The sequence below is a fragment of the Poecilia latipinna genome, unplaced genomic scaffold, assembly GCF_001443285.1.
Source record: "Poecilia latipinna isolate Pla-1442-1.1 unplaced genomic scaffold, P_latipinna-1.0 Scaffold1045, whole genome shotgun sequence".
In the NCBI taxonomy this organism is placed as follows: Eukaryota; Metazoa; Chordata; class Actinopteri; order Cyprinodontiformes; family Poeciliidae; genus Poecilia; species Poecilia latipinna.
This window is the reverse complement of record NW_015113661.1, coordinates 112,602-123,019: the sequence shown is the minus strand read 5'-3', so window position 1 is coordinate 123,019 and position 10,418 is coordinate 112,602. Positions and strand designations below refer to the sequence as shown.

Genomic DNA, 10,418 nt, shown 5'->3' with positions numbered 1-10,418 from the left:
AATCCTAAAAAATTGTTGGAAAAAAAAAAAAAAAAAAAAAAAAAAAAAAGAATCTATTTTACATAATACTGCTCTTTTCAAATTGTGTTTTCATATCCATCACTTTATGGTGTTTAAATCTCAAAAGAAATTCAGTGATGTCTTTACACTCTCCAAAAGACATTAAAAATGTAGACATATATTTATGAGGCATTTTTTACTTTCTGCCACATGAAGAACTTAAATTAATTAATTTTTCTCATAATACAAAAGATTTTAACAAAAAGTACTTAACTTACCTGGCTGTTGACCTTTGTTTGCCTTGAAGAAGAATACAGGTAGTACAACAAAGCCCCTCCCAGTGATGCCGGCCATCTCCTCCTCCTTGTCCAGAACAGACAAGTGTATCAACACGTTTTGGTCAGAAGTTTCAAACTGAATTGTGCCCATAGCATCTGCAATCACGTGAACACTGTAACTGAAAGAAATTTTCAGAAAATCATAGTTTTTTTAGTCTCAGAGGAGCGTTACCGTCGGCCTGTCCATACTTTCCGAAACTGTTAGTTTAACATAATTTGTCTTCTCACCGACATATGAGATTTTTGTCGCTCGGAATGTAATAATCTTGGAATTGCTTCACTGAGAACGCACTGACGGGAACTTCACGGCTCAGTTTTGGAAGTGGTTCTTTTAGGCCGATCAACCGCATCCTCCATTTGCTATCACTGAGAGAGAAGCCGGGCTTAACCACCTCCGCAACAAACGTATAACCAAGCTACAAAACAAAAACAAAAGAAAATTAAGAATGCAAATGTAGCAAAATATTTTCTGGTGCTTTGAGAAGGAAGGTAGAACAAATCTCTGTGTCCAATAAGGTCTGTGTCCACAGACCTTATTGGGCTTGTAAATGTGGGGCACCACTTTGAACATCTCGACTTCCTGTCCCGTGTCGTTGTTAACAACGTGCAGACAACAGTTAGAAAATGGAGACAAGATGATCGGCACCAGCAGCATCTCCTTTGGAACAATGAATACCTCTCTATATAAACAACAAAAACAAAGTGGTCAGCTAGAGATACAACTGAGTAATCATTTTAGAAGACAAAATTTAGAGATGCAACGAGAAATTGCCTTGCAACCAGAATTGACCAATGTTTCAGCTCGACTTGACACTGTTTGGTGATTGATTTATCTTTTTGTGTATCAGGCTTGGTGGTACCAGGTCTGGCTGACAACACCCACTGGTGTGGACACTTTAAAGAGTGGAGGGGATTAAATAAGAAGGACACATTGGTTTATTTAGGAAGTGGAAAAGTATCTGCTAAAATTACACTTTTAGCAGATAACATGAAGCCTACCAAAAAAAGTTTCACTCTATTGTCATGGTGGTGGCTTGTCAGAGTGACTTTGAGTTACCAAACATATAAGACGTATTAAAGGTTGATAGGAAACTGTTTAATTTCCAAACCTAGTGATTAAAATAGAATTGTTCTCTAACCTGAAGACCAAAGCCCAGGACTGGTTTGTGTCCTGGCAAGAGACTGAGTAATCAGCGAAGGCGATTCTTGACAATTCATCCTGCAGACAAGGGTACAGTTCTTCTTCCTCCTCTAAATTATCAATAATGTATCTGGACAGGAAAGACAGAAATCAGAACATACTTAAAAACGCAAAGAAAGCTCTATTATTATTATTAAGCACCATTTCTAAACATTATTCTCAGAGTAAATAAACATTTACACTTTAGCAGAAAGTGAATGAAACCTACTAAGTATATCACATGAATAAAAAGCTACTCTGAAGAGGGGAAGATGCCGTTTTGTTGCCTCTCAGCGTGGAGTAGATGCTTCTGTCAGCTAAGACAAGCACATGCTTAAAAGTTGACAACAGCCAAAAAATGCCCCCTCTGTCCTCCATACACACACTGACTGAGCTTTCAGTGTTCATGCACATATATACTTCCCCAGGCAGCGGGTCATTCGACAGACGCTGCAAGCCGATTGGTACGGGGTGAGTATAAACAGCAGATGGTACCACTGGGAAAAGATGGAACACAATGTGGAAAATACTCCCTGCATGGCCCCCACAGGCTGCCACAGCCAGGAGAGGGAGCAAACTCTGGGTATGCGGTAGATCAGAGGCAAAGTATATGATCACACAATCTACACAATATTCACACACAAAAAAAAAAAAAAAAAACCTGAAGCTGGAATGACGTTATATTTTCTCTAATGTTGGCATTTGCTCTCCCAATCAAAGTCAAGCGTTGATGCTTATCTCAGTAAATTGAAGTATGCGTTTCGATGAAACTAGTTTAAAAGTGTATTTAAAAATTATAACCTCTAAGCAGGTATTAAACATTCTTTTCAGTAAACTAACATTTTTATAATATTATTTTTGGTTGTTTGAAGTAATTTAATCTTCCAGGAAATAAAACAATTATGTTTCCCCAAGCCATAAGCAGAAAGTCATCATAATTAACAGAATTAGAGGCTTGAAAACATCCATCTGTTTTAATTAAAACTTAATATTTACTTACAGAATTTAGTTAAATAAACTTTTCAATAACATAATTTAATTAGATGTGCCTGTATCATTGTGTCTCTATTCCTCACAGCAGTTTCACATTCTAAAAATCTGTCTTTTATTTACCGTAGCAGCAAGGCAGAATGTTTTGCTGGATCTGCTTCAACCTTCTGCCACATTTCTGAAAGGATCTTGGAAGCACGAAGGTTTTCTTTTTTTCCTGCATGGCATAAGAGCACAAAAAAAAAACTAGAAAAAAAGCAGCCACTATTAAGATGTTTATGCAAAAACACAAACCATTGTTATTGATGAACTAGTTCGGGCAGGGCCACAGAAATTGGAAATCAGACTCACTTTGCCAGTCTGTGGGTTTTTCTATTTTCCTTCTTTTATTTAGTCCCTTTAGAAGTATTTTTTTTTATTATTATTTAGCTAAATTAGACATTTAAATTCAGCTCTAAAATTGGCCAGAGTCTCAAAATCTTGAGTAAATATGACATGACACAGTCCAGCATTTATTGGAACTGTTCGTTGGGATGGATGGGGGGTCAAGAAAATGGTGAACAAATCTTCAAAGCCCACTTTTGGCAACTACATAACAATTAGATTAAATTGAAATTTAGTTAGTTGTTCTGGTAGCCGTACGTCTGTTAGGTGAAGTGGAGGTTCCATGACAAAATCCATGACAGAATTTTACACTTCTGTAAAGATCGGGTTACGTTTTTGCCAGTGCCATGCCTCATACTGCGTTTTATCCAAGACTCCCCTGTTATTTCCTAGCCCCCTTATGTGGTCACATTTTCAAAGTAAATGTCGTAAGGTCTGGGTTTTTGGGGACAAGCTGCTTCACATATAAAGAGAGAAGTAGAGAGAAAATATGCCAACAAGAAAGACGTAGGAAAAACCAAAGCATGACAGTCCAGTTTCACACAGATCAAGCAGCTAAGCCTGAGTGAGTGCTGTGGTCAATGGTATTTGACCCCCTTCAACTTTTTCTGGCAGTGCTGGCAGATTCTATAACAATGTAAGTATTCTAGATGTTTTGAAGACTCCAACTACATGTCAACTTTTTTCTTTTTTAAGTGATGCCTTATAGAAGCTACTGTTGTTTCGACACCGACACATATCATACCTGGAGTTGCCAAAACTAGTCTTAGGCGACTGAAATAACAACAAATGTCACCTTCAGAATTTCCTCATTATTCTACAGAGGCATCAAACGTCATATTTTGTTTTCTACTTCTTTCTATAAAAGGATAGTATGAAACAACTAGCTTTGATTGTAACATGTTAATTGGGATCAAACCACACTGAATGTGACTATGATTGCACTGTATCGCAATTAACTGGGTTGATATGAACTGATTTTTTTATATGACGGCACTGTGGCTCAATGTGTACAGTAGTCAATTTGAAATCTGAAATTTGTTGGTTGGACAGTTTCCTTCTGCCTCATCCTGATGTGCACCTGAGCATGCTGTGGTGCACCCAAGAATGCCACCACATTATTGTGGTTGTTTTACATATTTTGAAATATTTTCATGTATAATTTATTCTATTTTTTATTTATTTTTTTCAAAAAATTGACAAATTATATTTTGTTTGCAGTTTGGCATGTTAATCTGCCTGCATATACAGTGCTTTCCTGAGGTTGGGATGGGAGCAGCAGTGGCGAAGCGGAACCTTTGTTTGCCGGGCTTTGTGAGAGCAACTAGCTAAATGTCTTTCACCATTTCCTCATTTACAGAGCTCTTTGTCTTGGTGTATTGGTAACAATGGAAGTCCTGCACTATTTGCGCTTCTGCTTCACAGCTCAGTTTAATAAACCAGGCAAATTTTAACGACGGGTGAAAAGTAAATGCGTTTCTCATATACTTATCTTTACCTTTACCAGGCTTTGAGGCTTTAAGTGCCCTTCGCACCAAATACCCTTTTAATCGAGCTTGCAGAATTGTGACTGCCTGGATTTCTTTGTCTGTTGGCTCCCTGTCTTCCCATGCTTCAGGGCATTTTGTATTTGCTAGAAACAGGACGATGAGAGAAACAAACCAACATGTTAAAATTATAGAAAATGAAAAAAAAATAAAAAAGAATAAAACAGTTCAAATGCTATGTTCTGAAATGGTTTCCCTCAAGCAGATCTGGATTTAGGAGTAAATCCACAGATTATAGCACATATAACAGCTGTTGCAAAGATAAGCTGCAAGAAAGCATGCCATAATTGTGAATTATAAACATATGCAAATGTATAAATTTTATTTGTCAACTTTAAAATGAGACCTACGGATAGAAGGTGATACTTCTACATCAGGGGCCCAAAGTGAGGGGTCAGCAGTAAGAGCTTGAAGTGCAAAGTACTCCTGTGATGTCAGCTTTCTGCCCTGGGCCTCACGAAACATGTGTAACACTGCCAAGTTAAACAGCTTTGTTTCCGGTAAACAAACAAACACAAAGAAACAAATGCATACATAAATGTGTGAAAATAAAAAACTGACTTTGCAACATCATAGTTATGAGAACGACTACCTGTAGGACAATAACTGTTGGACAATTACTTCTCATGCTTGCTAAAAGTTAAACATAGTAATCATTACTAATTAAAGATGACTTGTTACTGCTATTTTTATATACAAACTTTTGTGTATATAAGAAATAAACTCAACAGGTTCTCTGCTAGGGCTATTAGATCTTTATCAACTTATAATTTTTGACACACCAGTCTTTCTCCAATATATATATAAAAAAAACCTAACAGGTGATTTAGTAAAGCACATTAAAGCTTTACCATAGACGGGCTTTTAGGTCGGAGAACTTTAATATAACAAGTTAACAACAGAGAGAGGTGCATATATAGATGGATAATTATGTGAATATCAGGACAAAAATGTGCATAGACCAAACTGACACTTGTTCATAATAGCTGTGACAGTCAGAGTCCCATCACTAATTCCGTTTTTACAGTTCAGCTGTTCAGCCCAGCACTTTCAGCAAGTTTCTCTTCATCATCCATACATATTTGCTGCACAATAAGATCATTGTTGCATGGCATTATGTTCATGTCACATTATGATCGCAAGTTACCTTTTGGTGCTTTCTTGTCCCAGTTTTAAAATAGATGATTTGGGGGAAATAAGTAACTTCCAGAGTCTTTCTGCGTGACAGGAGCTTATGGTCATCAGTAAAGGAAGCGACCACTTTGGATAAGGCTTTGAATATGACCAAGGCCTGCTCATTGAAGCGAACACTTTCCTGTTAAGACAGGACAATAGTATATGTTTTTATTTACTGCTGCCTGTTAAACAAAACTAAACAAAACTAAAATTGATGCAATTGGTGCAGAAATGTAGCAGAAAAAAAGAAGTTTAAACTGTAAACTGTGCTGGCAAACTGAAAAAAAAAAACTGCAATAGTGAAGAAAAGTACATGGACAGCTGCACACATTTAAAAGCTGGAGGGGTTAAAAGAAAATTAATTCCAATACGTTTTAGAGAAAATATTTCAAAAGAAAGTATTTATATTAGTAAATGTTTAAAGAAAAAAATTGAAAAAATGTTTCAAATTCCTCTGGTTTTGTCTCTTTGTTTCATAATTAGTTTTCTGACAAAGAAAATACAAAATATTGCTCGAACAAGTGTTCTTCAGTTCAGGAACAAAATATTGTTTCACTCATGGAGAAATAGACAAACACAAGATTTGTCTGAACTCCCCCAGCTACGTACATGAAAGGATATTTCTATTCTTCTGAATTTTTTTGTTACACACAGTGGTTTTCTTATTTAACTGGTCAAACGTTCACACATCAGAAATAAACCGATACGGTCAGAGGATTTGTCCAGTAAAACGGAAATGAAAATAATCTGTTTAGAATCAAAGGTACTATGTTGTCCAGTTGAGCCACCAACATGATCAGCTGCTTTGGGTCACCTTTGCTAGGCTGGGCATAATGGTTTCTTCATCTCCCAACATGAATTGCGTCTCGCTGCTCAGGTGGATGTGGTAGCCTAGAGTCGAATGTACGTGGAGGGAAAACACGTTGCGCCTGAAAAATGAGAGAAAGTGACAAAATATATTTTTAAAACCGCTCACACTGTTTACTAAACAGACTATAAGGACTTGTTCTACCATTTATTCAATGTTTATTATCAAATATGGACTGGATTACTGAGCATTAAATACAAACCAAAATCAATTTGGTATCGAGTTTACCATTATTTTACTTACACCTTCCTACTTTTTATTTTAAATTAAACATTTCTTTATGCTCCAGAGAAAAACATCTGAAAATCTGAGCATCTTTCTATACAATTTTTCCTAATATCATACTTAACCAAAGATGGAAAATCATCAAAAGCTAATTTCATACTTTTCAACACTGAGTAGGAACCCTATTTTTAAATTTTCCTGAGTATTTTAGACAGATTCACTGCATTCTTGGAAACAGTACTGCATGTTTCCATTTTCCTCTGTGGTAATTAGTGGGTCAACTGATCAGGAGCGCACCAGTCAAAAAGTCTGTCTGCCAAGTTCCCAGCTGAGTTCACAGGGACTGAAGCGTGGAATTGTGCTACCCAAGACCCATTAGCTTTATACAATTCAGCCATCACAGCATTTAGTAAATGGGTGAGCAGTGAATCAGAGTTTGGCAAGTCTACAGAAACAGAAAAGGAGGAAACAAAAAGCAGTGGAACAGGATAAAGAGCAGAACAGGGAGTTTAACACAAAGATGTGCTAGGGCAGTAAATTTCGTAACATAAAAGCATGATAACAGTTCACAGGAGAGGAAGTATTATGGGGCATTGTCAATTGAGTGTTGTGCATGATTATGGCTCAGCAGTAATTGCACTGCTGCACACTTGCTCCTGACCCCAGAAACTAGGCTTTCTCCTTCTAGGCCAAACTATTGCCATTAATAGAGACGAGACCAGATACTTTTTTGGTGGATTTCAGGACAACTATAGTGGGAAAATATATGTGCTCATGTTATAAGAGCCACTGGTAGATTTTTCAATAGCTGTAAACACACACACACACACGCACACACACAAAAAGGAAAATAATGAACCACTTATTTACCTCTGTAGGAAATTTAAAAAAAAAAAATCACATGAAGTATGGATTTCTCATACTATTATTTATTTTGTTTTGATGTACAATTGTATGTCATCCAATAAATTAAGTACTTAACTGATGCCTATGAGAGTGCCTTTGCTTTTATGTTTGTGAGTGCAATTTAAAATTTGTTTGCAGTTTTAACAAATGAGTCCTACCCTGGTTCCAAGGTAAGAACAGCTGTCTTTGAGAAGGTGGTCTTGATAGTGAGAACTGGAAGCTGAGCCTGCAAGCTTGTCCAGGACTGAGGTTGAATAAGAAGCGCTGCAGACCTGTGCATTCCAAATGATGTTTTCTCAACAGGACTTGCTGAAATGGAAAGCATTTCAAATATAATGGTTGTACAGTTTAACATAAATCTACATTACGAAATGTTAATGCAGGTGAACACAAACATTTTTTTTTTTTTTTTAGAAACTTGATATACACACAACACGCAAGTAAGTCGAGCTTCTTGCAGAAACTGCACAGAAAATTATTATTTCCAGTGCGTGTTCATGCGCAGATAAATCCCTTACCCTTTTCACCAATGTCTCCCCAGTGAAGCAAGGCAGACAAACCGATGAGGATCTCGCAAGGTTCCAGGGAGTCGACAAAAAGATAGTAAGTTCCTCTTACCTCTGAACACTGTGCCAAGAGACACACACAAGACCGATATGTCCTTAAATAAAAACTGCAAGAGGAATGAAGCAAGAACAAAGGAAAGCTTTATGGAGGAGTAACTAATGTTGAAGGTAAACTCTTAGCAGGAGAAGGTGAAATGCATATTAAATATTTTCTCAGTGCTAGCTGCTTGTGTTGTTCTGTTTTTGAACACTACGGGCAGTTTTCTAATGATCATTTCACTGATCAATGAAAACGAGCTGCCGCCCAGAAAATTTACAAGGTATTTTATTGGGATTTTCGGTGACAGACCAACACATGGTCTCTTTCTTTAAAGAAAGACTTCAAAGAGAGACTTTGCCATTTTCCCATAGAGACCAGACTTGTGGCGAACAAAAGTAATAGCTGTCCTGTTGACAACATCTCCCACCCAAGCTGTGCATCTCTGCAGGTCCTCCAGAGTTATCGTCAGCCTTTGTCGTCTTCTCTACTTAATCCTGTTTGCCAGGGAGAAGACTTGACTTTTGAATGCAACTGATTGCATTTCATTTCATTTAGGCTATGAGAAATGTGAAATGGATCTTTGTCCAGTCTCATTCTTATTGTTGACTCATCACCAAGGTTCTTAACGGAGGCATGTGTTAAGCCTGCAGGGCTAAATGTTGTTTTAGGTTCTTTCCTGACCGTCCTGGATGAGTCATTGATGAACGGGAGTAATGGTCACTGATGAGAAGGTTCAACACTGCTCCATGTTTTCAGAATTTATGGACAAAAGTTATCAATGTAGTTTTCTCGAGTACCAATGTAAGTGAGCTAGTTTCTTTTCTATTCTCTTGAATGTCTTAAAATTTGGCCACAATATTTTGCTTTTTAAATCTTTGAGTCTACTTTATGTTATGAGGCAGCTTCTATCTCAGTGATATTTTGATCCTACATGTCAAACAAACTTGAGACAAGCTGTGGAAACTACAAATTAATTCAGCTTCCAAAACCAAAAACTTAGTCATAATTAAGTTGATCTAAATAGCTGATCATTTACTTTTTTCACATATGGTCAAGGTTGGTTTGGAGAGCTTTTTTAGTGTTTACTCGTATTATATTTGTCTTTACCTAAAATGCCTTAGGTGATTGGAAACTTTGGCATGTCATAAAAAAAAAGAAAGAAAAAGATCAAATCTATAAAGGAGAAAATAAATTTTCAAAATGTGTGTGTTTGCGTATGTACCTCAGCACTTGCTATATCCACAGATCTATTGGTAGGATATTGACAAGACGTTGCAGAGCCGCTGATACTACCCATATCTTTTGACAGGACAGTGCTCTGATGATAAAGGAACAGTCAAGTTACGGTTATCACAATAATCAGTATTAAGATAATATCCTAATCACAAAAGAATGAAATGTCAGGAAACAGAAATGTTAAAACTGCAGATATTAGTCACTTATTCCGAGATGCTTTTAATTTATTTATTTATTTATTTATTTATATTTTTACCTTGAATTGTGATTTCTGGACATGATGAGAGTACATCTGGGGTTTGTGAAAGACCAACAATGACCTAAAGAAAAACAACAAAGGAAGATTGATTTATTTGTTTGTTTCACCCGACCATTACTTCATGCGCTGTAGTATTTCTTGCTTTCATTTGCATTTGTCTCACTGAAAACATTTTGCAAAGTCATCCATGTCCACCCATGTGGTGAGTAGGGGTTTGACGTTCTTGGATGTATGATCTTTAAGTGAAGTTGATAGTTGATCTGGAAGGAAGTGGATTGAACTTAGGTCAGTAATTCGTCATGACTACAGGAATGTTTGTCATACGATGTCTTTGAAGCACACACACTAAATCATTATATATGGAACAAAATAATGACCTTTTTGAGACGATTAACAGCTGAAATGAGTGGCGCTTTTCAAGTCACAGTGATAGTTCTAGTCTCAAAATGCTGCAAGTAAATGCGTGTGAGTCATAGCAAGTTATCCTAGACTCAAATCATTACAGCAAGTTGAACTGGCCAAACTCCCACATAATGGCACAGTGTAAGTACACATGCACGTCCGTACTCCCACTCAAACTCCCACTATCTGTGCATCCTGTCCAAAGTCACAGACATATGCACACATACAGGCTTCATCTCAAAAAAAAAAAAAAAAAATGCGCACATGCAAACGGTCTACACCCCCCGAGCTCTACTTGAAG

The 10,418-nt window shown here is 37.0% G+C and overlaps 1 protein-coding gene across 2 annotated transcripts in view; it reads right to left on the bottom strand.

Annotated features, from left to right (window-relative positions):
• adgb (androglobin) overlaps window positions 1-10,418 on the bottom strand; it is a 40,952-nt gene that overhangs the window by 12,313 nt on the left and 18,221 nt on the right. For both annotated transcript variants that reach the window (XM_015051452.1, XM_015051453.1), the window contains 14 exons: window positions 9,879-9,975; window positions 9,713-9,776; window positions 9,443-9,538; window positions 8,133-8,241; window positions 7,773-7,923; window positions 6,430-6,544; window positions 5,587-5,754; window positions 4,790-4,928; window positions 4,391-4,525; window positions 2,632-2,725; window positions 1,478-1,609; window positions 871-1,018; window positions 567-754; window positions 279-457 (listed from right to left, as the gene is read on the bottom strand). In XM_015051452.1, coding sequence (XP_014906938.1) covers window positions 279-457; window positions 567-754; window positions 871-1,018; window positions 1,478-1,609; window positions 2,632-2,725; window positions 4,391-4,525; window positions 4,790-4,928; window positions 5,587-5,754; window positions 6,430-6,544; window positions 7,773-7,923; window positions 8,133-8,241; window positions 9,443-9,538; window positions 9,713-9,776; window positions 9,879-9,975 — 1,815 coding nt within the window. The remainder of the gene's footprint in view (window positions 1-278; window positions 458-566; window positions 755-870; window positions 1,019-1,477; window positions 1,610-2,631; window positions 2,726-4,390; window positions 4,526-4,789; window positions 4,929-5,586; window positions 5,755-6,429; window positions 6,545-7,772; window positions 7,924-8,132; window positions 8,242-9,442; window positions 9,539-9,712; window positions 9,777-9,878; window positions 9,976-10,418) is intronic.